The sequence below is a fragment of the Egretta garzetta genome, unplaced genomic scaffold (assembly GCF_000687185.1).
Source record: "Egretta garzetta isolate BGI_Z169 unplaced genomic scaffold, ASM68718v1 scaffold188, whole genome shotgun sequence".
In the NCBI taxonomy this organism is placed as follows: Eukaryota; Metazoa; Chordata; class Aves; order Pelecaniformes; family Ardeidae; genus Egretta; species Egretta garzetta.
In genome coordinates, this window is record NW_009260622.1 from 2,886,862 (window position 1) to 2,906,173 (window position 19,312).

The 19,312-nt window shown below is 45.3% G+C and overlaps 1 protein-coding gene across 1 annotated transcript in view; it reads left to right on the forward strand.

Annotated features, from left to right (window-relative positions):
• The first annotated feature begins 381 nt into the window (after positions 1-381).
• The window catches only part of NFATC2 (nuclear factor of activated T cells 2), an 83,379-nt gene continuing 64,448 nt past the window's right edge, over positions 382-19,312 (forward strand). Inside the window, exons 1-2 of the mRNA XM_035900884.1 lie at positions 382-1,388; positions 2,750-2,918. Of these exons, the coding sequence (XP_035756777.1) occupies positions 481-1,388; positions 2,750-2,918 (1,077 nt within the window). The 5' untranslated portion in view covers positions 382-480. The remainder of the gene's footprint in view (positions 1,389-2,749; positions 2,919-19,312) is intronic.

A 19,312-nucleotide genomic window follows, 5' to 3' on the forward strand; every position in this document is an offset into this window, starting at 1 on the left:
AGGGGTGCAGTTGGCAGAAGAAGTAGGAAGGCCAGCATTGGAATGGGCAGAGAGGCTGACGTGTCGCCGACCCTTCCAGGTGACCCCTCTAGCTCAGGGCTCAGGTAGAGGGAGCCTGGCTGGGAGGTGTGGAGGTGTTTGCAGTGCTTCTGTCCATGCTGCATCTGCTCTGAGCACTTGAGCTTCCCTGGCTGTTAATCCAGTACTTTTCACAAGCCTTAATTGCAGTTAAAAAGAATTAAACAAATATTTACCTAATATCAGATCACAACCAGTTTATAAATATGCATTTTTTTAAATCCATGATTGCTCAGCTTCTGTAATAATATTTATAGTCTTAAAGAGACCCTTCTTTTTCCAGAAGAACCGACTCCACATAAAACCAACAGCCCACCCTCTGGAGTTACATACGCTCATGATGTCTTGGACTGTGGCCTCAAGCCATGCCCCCTGCCTTTTTCTAGCCTTTCTGCAGATCCCATGGGCAGATATGGACAGCCAGATAGCATAGGGACAACACCTACACACCCTGCCAACGCTGCAGGGGCCTCTGCTCCGAGCCCTAGGATTGAAATTACTCCATATCATGAACTGATTCATTCAGGGGGTCCCTTCCGCAGCAAAGACACAGATGTTCTTTTGGTAGAACATCAGTCAAACTCAGCTACCACTAGCCCAAGGGTTACCCTGCCTGTCCCTGGCTTTGAGGGCTACAGAGAACCACTGTGTTTGAGCCCAGCTAGTAGCGGCTCCTCTGCAAGTTTCATTTCAGAGACAAATGTATCTCCTTGCACATCACCATGTGTTTCACCAAATAATGGTCCTAGTGATGACCTTTGTCCACAGTTTCAAAACATCCATACTCATTATTCTCCTAGAACCTCTCCAATAATGTCACCACGAACAAGCATCACGGAGGAAACCTGCTTGGGACGACATTCACCATCACCCTGTCCCAACTCAAGGTCTTCGTCACCAGGTGCAAAACGGAGGTACTCTTGCACTGAGCTCTACAGTACTCAGCTGCCTTCCACTTCTCCACGACAGTCAAGGACCCCCTCTCCACAATCCTCTCCTCGCATCCCCTTGAGAGAAGACAACTCTTCGGTTACTTACACGCAGTTGCCCAGTGCTTCTCTTTCCATGGATGCTATGAGCAGCCTTCCTACGGATCCTTCCTGTGGTGTTCCCACGAAAATTTGGAAAACCAGCCCTGATCCTTCATCAATGCCTTCCCACAAAAACAGCATTCCATGTCACGTCTTTCAGACTGTTGACTTCCACGGGCCTTGTGAGCAGGAGGACAGGAGAAACTCAGCCCCAGAATCAATTTTGTTGGTACCTCCATCCTGGACAAAGCAACTGGTGCCTGCAATACCTATCTGCAGGTATGTAATGCTTCTTGTGGTTGTGTATTTTCTCATGGTGTGATGTCCCTGTCATGCATAGCGATCCCTAGGGAGTGTTTCCTTGGGCAGATCCTGCTGCAGACCAGAGCTAAGTGCTCAGGGACAGCACTGGTTAATGGAAGCCCAATCCATTGTGATTCTGAGAGATGAAAAAATCTGGGTTTGGAAGAAACATCATCAAAGCGGTTCATCGATAGCCCAGCATATGACAAAGTCAATTTTCCGAATTACTTGTCTAAAAAGCAGATTGTAAACAGCCTTTGACAAAGGCTAAATACTCTTGTTCCATCCTGCTGCTTTTAAAGAAAATAGTTTGATTGCTTTTCTAAATTCAGGGAATGTCTCACTTATAAATTTCCATCAAGGATGAAAATACTTAAAATATTTCCCGATTCAAAATAGAGTACACTGCTCCAAGTCAGTCAGCCCCAAGTGACTTATTGTTGGTTGTTAATTTGTTAATTGGCGTTTAACCCAAATCTCAGTTGTTGGCACTACCCTCATCGACTCCCTCCATTGTCTGGCGCTGGCGGCACGCAGGTCTGGACCCTGAGCAGTGCACATCTGCCAGGATGGAGGTTGCCAAATGTGTGACTCCACTTGCAGTCACCGCTGGTGCCCTGGCAGCCCTGCCACCCCGCTCGGCAGCAAGGTCGTCACCATGCTGATGTTATCCCGTGCTGCTCCCGACCTGCTAAACACAAATTGCAAGTGAAGGAACATGGGCCGTGACTTTCCTTGGCTTGTCAGCTTGGTCCTGGCAGCAGTTTGTACTAAGAAAATAAGAGTTGTCTGAAATTGAGCACAAGCTCTAGCTGTACATTTCAGTGTTTTAATTTCTTGTTATAAACCTTTGTGTGTTTTGGTAACAGGAAAACTAGTGTCAGGTAAGAATACTTAGCATTTTATTCATGTGTATTGTAATATTTATGGAAATCATAAATATTATTAATTTACACAACTGGTAAGTAATGGTAAAGGGAGTTAATATTTCACAGTATATGTTCTGTGATCAAAGTTTGATGCACAGCAAAAGCTAGATAAAAGAGGGGATCTTTGGAAATATATAACTGCTACGGATATTTCTGTTTAAGAAATAGAAATATTCTCTTCTCTTCTGCAAGGAGATGGGCCCACAGAAACGATTGTGTTCATCCTGAAGTTCAACGGAGTTGTAATCAGGCATGAGCAGGGCAGCATATTCTCACTGAAATTAAGAGCAGACTCCTAAACATTTCAGTGAGAGCAGCCCCGGTGGGGTACTTGGAGGAAGAAGGCATCAGGGCTTTAGGCAATAAAGTGCTAAAGAGTTTCAGTTGGTGTGGTCTCTCTCTGCCCAGTTTGCCCGTCCAGTCGCTCCCGCCCCTCGAGTGGCCGCTTTCCAGCCAGTCTGGTTCCTACGAGCTGCGGATTGAGGTACAGCCGAAGCCCCACCACCGGGCGCACTATGAGACAGAGGGAAGCCGAGGGGCCGTCAAGGCACCGACCGGAGGCCACCCCGTTGTCCAGGTAAGGGACAGGAGAACAGCTCCATAGAGGAAAAATGGGGGGCGAGTTCCTTTTTGAAGTCTTGCTGGGAGTTGACCCTGAAAGAGGGGGACCATGTGAACCTGGGCGTGCTTGTAGATGTGCATAAAGCTGAACTGTGGTGAAGTCCTAGATGTTTGTAAAGTTGGTTTGGATTCGCTTGTGGAAACTCAGAAACTTGGACAATGTATTTGCCACCTTTTCTGGGCTGTATGTTAGATCTCCTGTGACCCAGCTCTGTCCTAAGATGTCCAGCTGAGCCTGTTTCATCTTGAGAACAGTCTTGTCTATGGCAGCTAGGGCTTTTTGTGAGGTTCAGAATGGACAAACACCAAGCCTGGCCTTCAAACTCAGTGTAGTTCAGTGACCTGCCAAACTTGGATCTAAAATAACTAGCAGATCACGTTAGATCTGCAGTAAGACGTTGTCCTGCCAGGGGCAAGTGAAGGGTTTGGAGCTGTGCTCCCCCAGAGCAAACCCACACGGCAGAGTTGCTACCTGTGTTTCTGGATATATCTATGTAACCCCGGTTCCTCTCCGGCCCATGCAGCCAGACTGCACACGACTCCTACACGGTCACTTCAGGTTTAAAGAAAGGCAAAGCAACCTTCATTAACCTTGATGGGCATTGGATTAGGGAGGCATAGATTCTTTCATGCATGTGCTTTTTCCTTAGCAATTTTCGATGGGCATTGGATTAGGGAGGCATAGATGTTAAACTGGAGTTTCCTCGGAGTTAACTTCTGCCTTTTGCTAGAAATGTCTTTCATGCATGTGCTTTTTCCTTAGCAATTTTACTCCTTTTTTTTTTTTTTTTTTTTTTTTTCTTCCCCCCTCCCTGTCCTTTGGTTACGTGGTAGAACTTCTAATTTTAAGCCCATTTAAATTTAGGTCAGAGAATTTCACCCCTGTGTAATTCAGGCACTGGGTACATCCATTCCAGTCGAGTGCCTGGTTTATGTGTAACTTGCTGGCACCGCGTCCCGCCTCGCGTGCAGTTCAGTTTGTCATCTGTGGTAACGCTGCCTTCTTTTTGTCCTGGATGTACACTGCCGCGGGGAACCCTGTGCTAGCTGCAGCAGCCACGTGATAAGGGGACAGCAGGGCAGGATAATTAAATTACATGGCGGTGGGGGTGATTTAAAGAGAAAAGTTTGGCCTCTGTAAAGCTGTACATATAGAGAGGACATGTTTATCAGCTTTGTAATTTTATAGAGAAAGGGTGAATGAGTTTAGGCAGGAAATCCCTTGCGATTTGGGTTGATGTCACTACAGAAACAAAATTTTATATTTTGAGGTATCATTTCTGTTGCTCTAAAGAGTCCAGTTCTGGTCCTAGCTATGCCTGTGAGAAGGGAAGTCACCTTGCTGAAATCAGTGAACAAAGTCCAATGTGATGGAGGTAATAAAATTTGGTCTTTTGCTGACCTGGGAGGTGGATGAGCTGAACCCTTACTCTGTTGTGGAGGGTGAAGGGCTTTTCCAAAAGGTGATGTAAAATAATGGCTGAGTAGCTGCACTGGAGCCATTTGGGGCCACATTGGTCTTCTTACTGGTTTCCTCCCAGTTTCAGCTGGTGCTGTTCAGGAAGCAAAGCCAGGCTTTTGGTCTGGGTCGCAAGGTGTCGGGGTGATATTGCTGGTAATGAGGAATGGCAACTGCACAGATCAGCCGCAGTTTGCCTTTTGCTAGGCAGAGTTGGGGGGCATCTTACAGGTGTTCCTGTCCTCAGGACTTGCTATCACAGAATCACTATGGCAACCATGAGCCAGGAAAACGTTGAAGTTTATGCTTAATTTTAAGCACGTGATCAATACCACTAATTTCAGTGGGTTGGCTTGTGCTTAACTTCAAACATATGCTAGATATTGCCCTGCAGGCTCAGCCTCTTTTCAAATCAAGCCATAAATTGTTAAATCAATGAATTTGTTTACTTTGGTTGAGCTGGACTTTCATGTATGGACTAGATATTTGAGTAAAGGGTGCAGGATAATAATAAATAGCAATCACATTTAACATACCTTAAGATATGCAATCTTTTTAGTTTATGAATCTGACAAACTCCTAGCCTGCTGTGGTGTGTTTGAAGCTGCATGGATGTATGGACTATATGGCCAATCAGCACTTGCTCGTTTCTCAGTTTGCTTACAGATACAACATCATTTACCTTCCCAAGATATTCCTATCAACCGGATGTTTATTGCAATGAAGGAGTTTCTCGTGACATGGGGAAATATAAATGCTTTGTTTCCTTCCTGTAATCAGTGTCAGTCAAAGAGGGATTTGTATTTTCTGTTGGAGACAGGAACTGATATTTCTAGTTTTATCATAATTTACCATCAAGCTTATGGATCCTAAACTATAAATTCAAAGACCTATGTTTGTTTCCCCAGCAGACATGCCTTTGCACAGCTGTGCCTGCATATGGGGAAAACGTAGACAGCTTCTTTACGAAGGTTTGTTATAAACCTGGAAGTATTAGTTGGATTTGTGTTCACTTTAACATAATAAGGTTCACATGGGTGCCCAGCAATGGGGTAGTTGCACCTGTATGCTTTACAACATCTGAAACTTGGGCAGGCTAGTAGAATCCAAAGCTTTCATGTCATAAGTTATTTGGCTTCAAGGTTGTTTGTTTTGTTTGGTTTTTTTTTAATTCTTTTTTCCCCTCAGAGAATTTTAACTTTCATGTTCTTGTCAGATGCAAACAGTGCAGAAACAGAGAAAATGAAACAGAAGATATATTGTAACGATAGATGCTGTGTTGAGGAAAGTTTGCATGAGTTAAAAGCAACTGGTTGTAAAGAAATTAAATTAGTTTTCAACAAGTGCTATCTGTGTTTGGCCCCAGAGCAGGAACCGCTGTGATGACCCGGGGGTGGCAGGGCTGGGGTTCTCTGCTGGCTGCAGACCTGGACACTGAGGACCCACAGCACTTTTCAAAGGACACACTGGAACACACCGCCCTTGGGAGTTTTCTGGAGCGCTAGGGCCTCTCCACAGCCTCTCCACAGCAACTTTTGCATCCAGTACTGTCTCTCAAACACTTGGCCTCAAATACTGAGAAACCAAGCTTGCCCTGGGTGGGAATGGCCCACCAAAGCGGTGGCATTTATACCGAGGCTGAATGTCCCATTCATGTCCCATGCATTTTACAGCCACTTGCGATAGAGTGCTATTCCACTCTTTTGATTACCTTTTCTAAAATACAATGTGGTTTCAATTTTTTTTCTGAATTTTCTAATTCCCTATTAAATTAACCTTCCACGTGACTAATTATCCAGCTGAACCTTCTAGAGGAAGAGATGTTGGATAGCTTTTGCAGCGTGGCATTGGCCTGCGATGTCTATTTTTTGAAAACTGCATTTTGCATGCAAGTTTCTTCTTTTGGGTGCTCTGAAGCTACAGACCAGCAGATCTCATATCCTCCAGGCCTTATCTTGTGGTTTATCTTTCTGATGCTGCTTCCTCTTCTTCACGTGTCTAGCCCCGAGAGTTTGTTCACAAGACTCGGCACCAGTTGTGCACTCCCAAGTACAGTGAAGAGTCTGGTTAATCAAAACATCTGGCTAGACGGGCCACATGGAAGAGGGCATTTACTTTGTTTGCCTGGGGAATGAAGAGAGAAGCCATGCATCTGGTGTAATTTTCACACCGTCTAACTTCAGACACCTTCCAGAGTCACATGGAGAAGCGTAGGCTCCCAGTTTAGGTGTTCTGAGTCACTCTTGGGAGGAAACTACAGCTTGCTATTAACTATAGAGAAACTTGGGCTTCTATTTTAGGGATGCAAGTTGAGTGCTAGTGTGAGCATCCTCTAGTTGTTAAGTCAGTGAGAACAGCGAGGAAATCCTGCGTGGCAAGGACAAAACTGAAGTTCGCATGTACCTATCATCTCATAGGTCCATCTGGTCACTGAGACTGCAGAGGAGGGGTAGGCATGATTGGTTTTTTTTTTTTTTTTCCTTTCCAAATCTTTCACTGATGTTGAAGGTCAGCTGCTTATTTGTACCCAACTGCCCAGTCAAGGTTTTGGAAGAGACAGTCCATCAGGAAAGGCAGTGACTGCTCCCATGCAAAGAGCTTATGGATGTGATTGGGATAGAGGTGACAATCCAAACACAAACCTAGCTCTGTCCAAGTTTGCCCTGCAGCAGCACAACCTGCCCAGAGGGCTAAAAATCTCTATCTTTGCATGCTTTTAGGTAAAAACCTGCTAGGAAGAGTGTGGATATATTTGAATTCTGCTTGGGGCAGGGGAGATAAACAAGGTCATTGCTTGAGATGTCTCCCGGCATTGTTTTCAATAATCCTCCTGGGAACTCCCACCTCTTAGAGGAAATTAAATTTTTTGGGTTGTTGGCATTGATTGCTATCCTGTTATCAAGAGGAAGTGGGGAGTGTGGTACTGCCTGAGTAGCACTGGATGCTGGCATAGGTGTCTTTCACCTGCTGGCCACAGTGGCAGTGAGAACCTCTCTGCTTCTGGAAGAGACAGATTTTCAGTTCTTCAGCAAAGGTTGTCCTGTCTTTGAACTGTTTAAGGCCTTTTCAGTAGCAAAGTTTGGGTTGGGATGAGCTTCACCCCATGATCAGGCAGTCTATGATCTCTTAAAAGCCATAAAAATATTATTTTGAAGATATTTATTAAACTTAGTGGTTCTGGTTTTGTCCTACTGCGTCACATGAAGCCAGATTTTTTTTCAAGGTGGAAATGATGTTTCACACGATTGTGTGATATTTCAGGGAGTTCTAAGCAGAACCTTTGTCCTTCCTTCAAGGGAAGTGGAAGAGAAAGGAAAAGCTTTTAGGGAAGATGAACAGTTGATTTATGTCGCTTGTCCACATACTCTGGATAGCTGATCTGCACTTGCTTCATCAGAAGCAAGTGGCATTTACACATGTTGCAGCCCAGGGGTATAAATGAGACCAACCCATTTCACATCATAGTCTCGCCACACTGTGAAGTCCTCTGGTGTCCTCAGAGGTGATCGGTGCTAGATAAATGGGTGATTTTCTGCTGTATTCACCTCACGTAATTGAAAGCAGTGACACAGGGCATCAATTCAGACGTGCATCTGCCATGGACTGTAGAGAGACTGAGGTACATTATTTTGTTAAAAATCTGTTTATGAGAACTCAGCTAAGTCTTGGGGTCAAGGAGTAAATATAAGCCTCTTTCCTTCTTTTTGTTTTCCTTATTATTTCTATTTCTTTTTCCCCAAAGCACCTGTGTGTTTGGGGCTTGCCTTGCTGTAACCAATCCTTGGGGAAATTGGTTTTTTCCCCAGCTGTTCAGCACAGTAATTTGTAATCAAGTTTCTCAAAGGAGTGTGCCTAACTCTGGCATTTTGATGTGGTGGTTTTTTTTTTTTTTTATTGCCATCTTAGCAAATCCTTCCCCTGGTGTATTGCTTCTCTAATTTATCTTTACAAAAGGCTCAAATGCTTCTGAATGAAAAGCAGTAAAAGTAATCAGTAATTCATTTGCATGTCTCGCTTTGTTTCTCTCGCTTCCACTGCGTTATTAACGCAGTTCATCAACAAACCTGCTGGATTCCACTGCTTGTGTCAGATAATCAAATCCCTTCAGTACAACCTGGGGCTGCAGTGTTCAAAAGCAGCTGAGGATGTTGGTCGCTTAGAGCCCGGGTTTTCCAAGGCAGCACCTTGCCCAGAGCATGCCCTGCATCAGTGGCCCCTGACTTGGGGGAGTTAAAACTCGCTCTTCAGCCAGAAAGTTTGCACCTTCCTGCAGCCGGAGGTTTCGGATGCTGGGGCAGACAGGCACCGAGCCAGCTGAGCCTGTGTCAGGGGCGAGCATTGTTCAGGACCTTTGCAGAGAGCAGCCTTGGTGGCTGGAGCTGGAGCGGCTGGCGGGGCCGTGCCTCATGCCTGTAGGTAGCAGCTCTGGCGGTTTGGGCACTTCCCCAGGAAGCGGGAGCCCGGAGTTGGCCTCCTCTGGCAGCGGGGCTCGGCCCGCAGCTTCGTACTGGCTCCCCAACCACCGTACGCTGATGGGTGGCAGCTTTCTCTGCCCCCCCCAGAGCTGTGGTCCCCTGCAGACAGGAAGGCAACATCCCTGCGACTGCCTCGGCTGCTGCTGAATTCTGGGGTCTTTGTTTAGTCAAGCATGGTGGGTTAAAATAAGTGACAGGGCTGGGAGAGAGGAGGGAACATTTCCTTCAAGTCAGAGCATCAGGGACTCCTCCTTCCTCATTTGCCCCTGCAGCAGGACGGGGAGATATCTTGGGTGGACTGAGACTTCAGTCCCTGCCTGCTGCCGCTATCCTGCAACCACCAGGGAGGTCCACAGGGTATCCCGACCCATCACAGCTTGTGCTGCATGCCTGTGTGTGCTGGTCCCCTCCTTGCTTCTTCTCTTTAATGCAGGAAAGCTGTGTAGAGAGGAGCTCCTGCTCGGCACAGCTGACCCAAATTTCCCCTGGGTTTTATTTAGGTGACTTTCACTGCCTTTTTTTTTTTTTTTGTAATTAAAAAAGAAGCTGGAATGGTAGAGTTGTTAATGGAGCACACAGGAGCTGCTTTACAATGATAAATGTATGTTCCACTTTCCTTTTATACTTGAATTTTGCTGTATGTGTTTTCTTGTGGTTTCTAAGTCAAAGGAGACATTGTTCCCTAGCCTAAGTTTCCCGTGGGGCACTGAGTTCTAACCGTATGTGACTTCCAACATTCAACTAATTCCTTTGCGTATTAGTGAAACCAGAACCTTTGATGGAAACTCAAAACCAAATCACAGCTTGATACTGTGATTCACACTCTCACAAGGAGGGCTGGGCTGGAGACGCGCTCCTGCCGAAGCCCAGGCCAGGCTCCCCAGGGACATTTACTGCTGAGGGCACATCGGAGGAGCTGAGTTTGTCCTTTTCTGCCCATTTTCCCAACTCCCCCTGTTCAGCAAAGGGGAAGGTAGAGGTCCGGGATGAAGCCCGGGGTTTTTGCACTTCTGTGGGCTGGCTGTGCTGGACTCGCACGGCAGAGCCGGCTTGTGCTGTGCAACATCTTTGTACCATTCTTGTGGCCTTCACTTCCCTTTTCTAGCGAGCAGGAGCCCTGCGCAGGCTCTCGGCAGCTTTTGGCACTTGCAGGGATTTCTGCCCCCAAGTCAAGAACAGCGTATGACAGATTGACTGCGTGTTTCGTGCCTGGTTTACCTGCAGGACTACCGGGCTTGTTTGTACAACTGTGGTGATTGTAGGTGCCTCTTGAGCTTCGAGCTGTTGGGTCACAGATTTATTGTCATTACATGTGCTAATGCAGGGGTAGATGTGCAATGCCAAAAATACAGATTTTAGGTACATCTGGGAAATTTTCTTCAAAACTATTATCCCGTCAAATGTAAAGGTAGGTCAGTCAGTATCCCTCCCACTGTACTGCTAGAGTGCTAGTAGCGTGGCTGTACCTTGAGATATCCATCTATCTGAGGAAATGAAATTGCTAGAGAAATCAGAAGTAGTGTAGGAAAACACAGATGAGCCTGACATTTGCTTTTGTTTAGATACAAGACTGGACTGAAAATCAGGGAATATCAAATATGATATCTAATAAAACGAGATTAGAGGAAGAGCTGACCTGTGTGCTTTCTCTAACTAATTCAAGAAGAGAATTGCTGGATGACAGTGAGGATAATTAGCTACTGGGAGAACTTAACCAGAAATAAATTTCATCCTCTGTTGCTTAAAGTCTTTAATCTGGGTGTGCGTCCCCCTGTGTGAAAGGGATGCTGTCACCCAGATTTATGGTGTAGGAGGACAGGCAGGATGACTCCATGGTCCCGTTGGGATGCAGCTGGGGTGCAGAGGTGCAGGGCAGATGATCAGTGAGCCATGTACCTTGAGGGAGCTGGGCCATTTTCCCATAGGCCAACCTGCTTTGAGTTAGAGTAGAATGAAAAGTTCTCATTGAAACTTTTGAGCCCAATTCAAAATACACTGCTTTTCGTGGAAAGTAATTTTGGCAGAGGTGAGGGGAAGGAGAGTATACCAACCGGTTTGCCTGTGATGCCTGTGAGATGCAGACAGCCTAGGTTATTCCTTGAATTAGTAATATGTCTGGATTAGGTAGATGCAAGATTTTGGTTATTCTTTCATGTGTGATCTCCCTGCAGGACTGTACATGGGGGAGTCGGTGTGCAGTAAACCAGAGTTCCAATTTATGGCTGTTTGCCATGAATGTGAACACTTCCAACGCCTACATAACTCATCCTGTTCAGGGTGCACTCGAGTGTCCACAGGAGAAGTTCATGCAGGGTGGATAGCATCCTGTAAACTCACATCTGAGCTCTCTGTTCACCAGCTTCACGGTCCAGCTAAGCCTCTAGTTCTGCTCTTCCTCTCTCAAGACCAATGTCTATTTAATTGGAAGAGCCTTGTGCCAAGAGAGGGCTTGCACCTGGGTCTCCTGCATCCCAGGAGTTGTGCTCCCTGGGCTAATGGCTGTTTGGGGGGAAAAGGACTGGGCTCCTCCTGCTTGCTGCTGCTCTGTGAAAATTTTCTAGGGTCCCTATTTCATTCTGAAACAACTGTTGAAACCTCGATGCTTCCAGCAGACCTGAGTTATTCTCTCTTTGAACATGCGTTGTGTTGTGGGTTTCAGCATGAGAAAAAAAATGGGGAGGAGAGAAGCTTCCAGGGCTTGCTTTTTTTTTTTTTTTTTTTTTTTATTCTTTTTCCCCAAAATGCTTTTTGGCCAAGATCCTTTCCAAAAGTCTGTCTGACATTCAGTCAAATAGCCAGTGCAATAGCCTGAGGAAAGGACGTGGTATGGTTCTTGGACCCCAAACCTGCCTTGCAGGAAGGCACAGCACTTAGCCCTGGCTTAGGGCTCAGCTCTGGGGATTTGGTGCAGTGCAGTCAAATCAATAATCTCAGGCTGAACTGAGTAACTCCAAGATGCTCTTGCTGCTGCTGCCATCCCATCTTCCCCCTTCTCAGCACGGTTGCTCTCAAGCCTTGTGCTATGTCTCTGTTGTGTGGCATGATGCTCCCTGGGGCTGCACCTGAAGCATCCCTGCCTTGCCTGTCTGCCGGGAAGGATGAACTGGCTGTGGCAGAGGCAGCTGTGGGCTCAGGTGATAAGAAAGCAGCTCTGCTTGCTACCCTCCCTTCTTCTCCAGCCGGGCTGAGACCAGTTCCCACAGTGTGTCCTGCAGTGGCAAGGGAACGACTTTGCTAACCGGTGGCAGAGCCCCGTGCCATGGAACTCCCCCAGTGCGATTCTGTCGAAATCAGCAGATTTGCACCTTCTTGATTTACTCGTGGTGGAGAGAGTTTTGTCATGCTGGGGGAAGTTGAACTGTTTTGTCATGAATGTTCATGGAAGCTCTTTAATTGTAGAGCTGGTCATCTTAGTAGGAAAAAATCATGTCTTCATCCAGCTATGAAAATCTGATCTCCAAATCCCCACATCTGTACGTGTGCAGTAGTCAGACGCATAGTGACTCTTCTTTTAAACTTTCAGCCAAGAGAATCAAAGCATCTTGAAAACAGGATCAGCCCTTCATAGGGGTAGGGAAACTGAGGCATGGAGATGAAACAGCTTGCTTACTTTGCAATGGAACATCGGTATCGGGACAGTCGGGAACAAAACCCCCAACTGCTTTCTCCCAAGAGCTGCTGTCTGTCCCAGACCTGTATTTTAACCCCATGTGAAAACAGAAATCCCAGTTAGACACTGGGAGTCTGGTTGTCGTTTACTGTATGGAGCAGCAGAGCAAATGAGATTCAGTTCTTGGAATTTTGACAAAATTGTCACCAAAATAAGAAACACTTAAAATTCAGTATAATAAAAATTCATCATTTAGCAGAATCAGATGTTCAAAGGATTATCTTTGGAGGCCTTTTTAGACTGCTTTGGTAAGGAAAAGCAAAAAGAACCAAGGCAGAGATTTTCTTCTGGTTTGAATTCTTTTGCTATGTCCCAAGTACATTAAATTGAACAAAAACATGTGACAAGATTCAGCTTTGTTGCTCAATCTCAGCCCTAACTGAAGCAGGCAGGCAAGCTGCTACATGATATGATGCCTGGATGAGGTCTTTGTCTTAATTACTGACAGCTATTGATATGCCCTCTCCTTGAGACAATACACTGAAATTTTCCATCTTGGTAGGAGTATTGTTGAGTGAAGAGCCTCCAAAAAATCCTTGTCACAGTCAAAGGGTATTCATGATGAGAATTAATGATGAAGAGCCTCCAAAAAATCCTTGAAATTGTCGCAGTCAAAGGGTATTCATGATGAGAATTAATGATCAAATCCAAAATGCAAAGTTCCTTCCACCAGGAAGGGAGCTGAACAGGCATGACAGAAAAGCTGTGCCGAGCAGGGGCTGTTCCGATGAGCACGTCTTCCTCTTGTCTGCTGTGGAGCGTCCGAAAACGCTTGATGGCATGGAAAAACAGCCTCAGGGCTGATGAAGAGTCTGAGCAGGGGAATAGTTTGTGGTGTCAAAAGGTTTGAGAGACAGCTTTAGCTCTACAGCTCCTCACTGTTTCTAGAGGAAGGTGGGCGATGGGCAAGCTGGGGCTCCATCCTAGGGCTGCCAGTGCTGCCGCCGTGTGCTGCTCCTGGCGAGCCTTTCAGTGCTCTTATCTCCTTGTGTACAGCAGGAAAAGGGAAGCAGTAGGAGGAAGCGATTTCTCACGTGGCTTTGTATTTGCTTCTAATTAAATGTTGCCAGTCGAGCTCTGTTTTCCCACTTTTCACTACCGGCCGGGGATGGTCTCTCTGAATCACCCTGGCACTGGTCTCAAAGCTGACCACACACATGCACACCCCATTCGGGGGGAAGCTGGAGTGACTTCCATGGGGAGATAGCAAGTAATACGCAGCGGTTAATGGACTAAGCCTCATGTTACAGCGAGCTGAAACAAGCAAGAGAGCTGATTACTTTCAAGCAAATAAAATCACCAAGACTAGTGAATTCATTCCCCAATTTTCTACTTTCCTTCTGGCAGTAGCTTGCGTTGTCTAGACAGGAAGATGTGTGCAATCAGCTTTAAAGATGCAGCTTTATACCTCCCAGGGGAGAAAGACCTAAATTCCTGACAAGCAAAGCTCTGTTGGGATGAATGGAAAATGAATTATTCCCTTCTACTCTCTAAGGCAATCGGCATCTGTATGGCACAGGGCACGGTTCTCACTGGGGCTCTTCAAAGGTGCCCCTAAGATTTGCAGGTGCTTCTGCTTTTGTCTTGCAAAGCCCATCACTGTTTACATGCAGGCTTTCAGGTGTGCAACACCCAAACTAGAAATCCCCCAGAAAATTTGGCTCTGAAACCCATCCATTAAAAAGGCAAAGGCAGAAGCTTGCAGTGGAAACCGAGGTGCTGAGGGCCGTGAGTGGTGTTACCACACATTTGTGCGATTTGCAGCACAAGGTTGGCAACCCCTGTGGCAAGGCGGGGGACGGGGACCTCGATTTCTCACTGTGCTTTGGCTGCTTGTCCCCTGTGGGACTCGGCAAATCACTGCACCTCTCTGCCCTGGCTTCCCCACTGAAGAATGAAAAAGTTATCTTGCTTATCTCCTGTGAATCCTCCTTCCTCTTGCTAATAATGTAATGCTCTATAATAATATTTAAGCTCAAGTAAACATGTCCATGATTCAAAGATCTAAATTCCAAAGGTTTCACTAATTCCCCCTGCATACGCACGTGTTGTATCTATAGGTGACCACCTGCAGAATCTTTAAGGAATTTGCCTTTCTTTTTGACTCTGCTGTCAATTTATCACTTGGTTACCAGGCAGCATAACTGGGCAGTGTTGCAGGCTTCACCTGTGCAATGAGATCTGCTAGTCATGCGGCGCAGCAAAAGTGAACCTGTGCTTTTAAATCCCTACAGCCAGAGGCGATGTCAACTGCGTGGGTGTAGGGTTTGGTTGATCTGAACACTGGGGTAGGAACTGATTCAGATGTGAATTTTAAACTCCAGCTTTTGTATTTGGAACTGGGGGCTCAGTTTGTAAGAAGACCTGAGTTTTAAAATAGTGCAGGAAAAAAAAGGTGTTGTTTCATACACCTGATGTGTGGTCTCGATGGCTGCAGTTGCCAGTACTGTCACAGGAATTGTGTCCTGGTGGGTAACAGGGCTGCCGATACCCAGCAGCTAAAGGCACATCTGCTTATTTTTTGCATGCAGAATTACACATGTGCCTCCCTGAAAATGGCCCTTAAATACCCCCCTCTCCCAAATCTGATTGGTATTGATCCATGGATGGATTGCAGAATGAATGAATTTTATTTATGCAAAGGCAAGCCGATGATTTTAATCATGCCACACATTTCCATTTTGTTTAGAAACCCAATCATAGCAGCAAACTAAACAAGAAAAGTCTCTTTGTTTTCTGAATGATGTTATTTGTTTATCTGCCAAAGTGCTTTGCATTTCCTCAGGTCACAGACCAGCCCATGTCTGGCTATGTTAATATTATAAGAGTTATGCAAAAGCAAAGTTTAAGAAAAATCTTTCAACTGAAAGAAATAGGATCTTAAAATCCCAAAATAGAGTATGGAAAGGTACACATCATGTCTGGCTTCTCTTTCCCCTTGTGGCAAATGTGACTCAAAAGAGTTGGGTTTTTTCCAGCTCGATCTGTATACAGTTTGGGGGAGTTTTATTGTGAATAGGTCACCTTATAATACACAAAAATATTTCATTCCTGAGTTCTGTATTCATAAATCTTTCTCGATTCTCACTCTCTTGAAACTGAAATCCAGACGACTTTGTTTTCTTCATGGAAAGAAGAGTAGGGGAACACCTTGGCGTGGGGCTGGTCCTCTGCTCTTGTCTCTGCTGAAGCTCCCGTGGCAGGGCATTGCATCCTCCCCCCGGGCAGCTGAGGGAGAGCATCCGTCTCCCTCCCTGTGCGATGAGCGGAAGAGTAGGACAGAAAAACTGAGACTTTTGAGCTCAGTTATTGCTAAGGGAGGAAAAAATGAATTTCAGAGTTATTATTTAAAAAATGTTTTAAGCCTTCACTTCTCTGTGGGGTTCTTTAAGGGTCACTTCTACTCCTTTGCTCCGCCAAAGAAAAGATCAGCGTTATGGTTAAATACTAAAGCAGCTGCCTAGCATAGGGGAGGTGAGTGTTTATGGAGAGTAACAGTCTCTCGTAGTTCAGTTTTGAGGAGAGACGTATATCTGAAACACGGCTTTAATGTGTTTTTCATTCTAGCTCACAATGAATTTTTCTATATAAAAATGCAGCATAAAATATTAACTCATTTCTGTCCGTGCAAAGTAGGGTTAGCATTGCTGTTTCCCCGTTACAGATAAACAGAGAGGTTATGTGACATGACCAACGCTATGTGGTAAATTGGTGGCAGAGCTGGGTGTAAAACTCTGATTTTTAAAGTTTCTGGAGCGTTTCTGTGGGCTGTCCATCTTCAGGTTTTGTTCCTAAGTCATCCTTAGCAAATGAAAGGTAGATGGAAATGCTTATGGTAAATGTTCACCTGTATTATCCTTTAAAACGTAATCAGTTAACTCAAGATAAGGACACACCCTTTTAAATGGGAATACTTGGCTCTCTTATGTATATTTTTCTCTTTGCATTTGCATTTTATAATGCTATTTTGATTTTACAGTGACATCATCCCAACCCATTGCCATAATGCCATAAATTGCCAAATAATTATGTTACTTTCTTCCACTGATCACACGATTGATTTAAAATCTGGTCCTGTGGAGGACCAGAAGACCTTTTACTATGTGTTTTATACTCCCTTGTCCAGCAGATGATACAAACATTGCCATATGAACAGGCAATCAATTCCTCTCTTCTTTAAGTATGTATGCATTTATTCAGACACGCACTCACATACATACATATTATTAAAACACCATGAATAGTTTTGCCTTGGGAACTCATTCTATACATGAGCAAGCACCACTTAAAATTACTTTTAAAGGTGGCTAAGTATTAAAAATTGTGTACGTAGCCAGTTCTGTTACAGCTGCTACTGACTGTGCTCACTGGGGACAAGTTTTCTTTTGTAATTTATTATCTGTTTTCCTCCATTCCAGTCTCCCACCTGTAATTCTGGGATTTTGTTCTGCCAGGACGGAGGGTAGAGTGAAAGCTGCTTTGCTGTCACGGTAATAAACCCTTGCCGTCCAACGGATCCTCTTGTCTGGATCCACAAAGAATTACTCTGTCAGGCATGACAATAAACATGCTCAGTACTTAAAAACTGCTCTTCTCCCTCTCTCCTTGTAAAGACAGGATGGCTTTTGGTCATACAATGGCTTTTCATTGAAGGCCAGGAAATCTTGGATTTTGAAAGTACCATACTTAGGATGAGTTTCAGTACAGCTCCCAGAGGACCTGGGCTTAATGGGCCTCCACGGATAAACAGGGGGCGATTCCTACATTCATGCCTGTTCCCAGTAGATCTATCATTTTGACCTCTGTCGCCTTTAATCTTCTATACACTCTATACATTCCTAAATCTCCCCATGGCTGTCATCATATTTATCACATTCTTGGCAATGCTGCTTCTCCAGTACCAACCCTTGTGCTTGGAGTCCAGCTCCACTCCTCCTCCACCTCACTCCCAGACCCAACTGGCATGTTTGCACAAAGCCTCGTACCCTGTTTTCCTTCCTCACAATCTCCCGAAGCGCTTGTGTGAGCGAGCTGTCGTAGGTGTCTGAGCTGTGGCCAGGCTGGATTCCGTAATTCTTTCTTGCACAACCCCTACTTAAGGTCTGTTGACTTCAATGGAGCTATTCATGTAAGTGGAGGCTGCAAATTCGGGCCCTTGGGTTGTGAGGGCTCTGGGGCATAGACCCTGTCTTCGTATGCCTTGCAAATATGTGCTAGATGAGTAATGATAGCTCAGAAGAGTGAGTGTCGCTTTACATTTGCCATACTGAAGGAAGGTTGCCAGGACTGCATTGATGCTGCATGTGGTCCCCTTCCAGGGGGGAAATAATCCTTCTATGCAAAGATACCTCCTGCTGACTGGTGAAAAGAAAAAAGAAAAAAAAAAACGGTTTGGCCATGAATACCATTAGCTTAATCTTCCTTTTCTCTGATCTTGGAGTACTATTTGCTTTGTACGGCTTCATCAAGGTTTTGTATGTGGACAGAATAATTGAAAACAAATTTACCATGTCTCAGACCATAAAGTTCCCTTTCAGCTAGATCACTGGCTATGCGGTAGATAAATGTCTGGTTTTCATTTTTGGTTATGTGAGAAATTTAGAATGGTTTGATTTGTAATTTTGAATGTTAATAAAGAAGGAGAAATTTCCTTGTCTCCTGGCCTATGGAGGCATTCTGGCTTTCTTGCTTCTCTTGCAGCAAATGATATTTATAAAAATGTTATGTTGTACAGAAGAGTCTGGTTATGTCCTTGAACCCTAGAGGCCCCAGTCCCTAAGGTCAAGTAAGACCTCCTTGTGCCGGGTGCTGTACAGTCACAGACCAAAACCGCCATCTCTCCCTGTACAGATAGTATTTTAATGCAATGCAAGAGGAGTGGCGGAAGGTGAACCGACGGCTGGGGGAAGGATGAGTTTCAAAGAGCAGTGAATCAACGCCAGTCCACATGAGTGATTGAAGGAGAACGTTTCCTTTTAACACTGCTTGAGAATCCTGCAGACGGGGAGGTTTGTAGGGTGGAGATGTAGATATTAAAAGGGAACATTCTCCCAGGGGGAAGAGGCTTAGGGGCAGAAAATGCCATGCTCTGACTGTTTAAGAAGTTGATGCTGATGTTTGGGGCTGGATTTGGGAAGTTTGGGGATAGGTGTTGATGACTGGGTAGAAAATGAGAGGTGAGAGGATGAAGAGAAGAGCAGAGCTTTAAAGATGAGGGCAGGCAGCTTATGCCTGGTATGAGGGAGAGAGGGGAAGCTGGAGAGGTGTGAAGCTCGGGGTGAGCTGAGCAAAGTAACAGGTTGGAAGGACAATCCTTCCAGCTGGGTTTGAAATGGATGTGAGCTGGGGCAAGACTGCACGTGCCAAGGCCAGAGAAAGGCAGGCATCATCAATTTCTGAAATGTTTATACATCGTTTAACATTTCAGTTCTCAAAATTGCAGACACATTTGCTAGGCACTCCCTGTTTCCCTGTTCAGGGGGGGAAACCCCCTTATTTTTTAACTGCACTTGAAGTAGGAATCACAACCTGAGCTGAGGCAGTCATTTTCCTGAACGTTAGGCTGGACAGAAACTAGAGCTTGCAAGTTGGATGTCACTTAGGGACTGATTTAAAGCCCTTTATGTCATTGGGCATCTTCCATTAGCTTTGATAAGGTCTGGAGAAGGTGCATGTGGGAGTACCTCGTGTATACCACATATATAAATGCAAGTGAGAGACTTTCTGCTGTCCTTACTGTTTTTCCT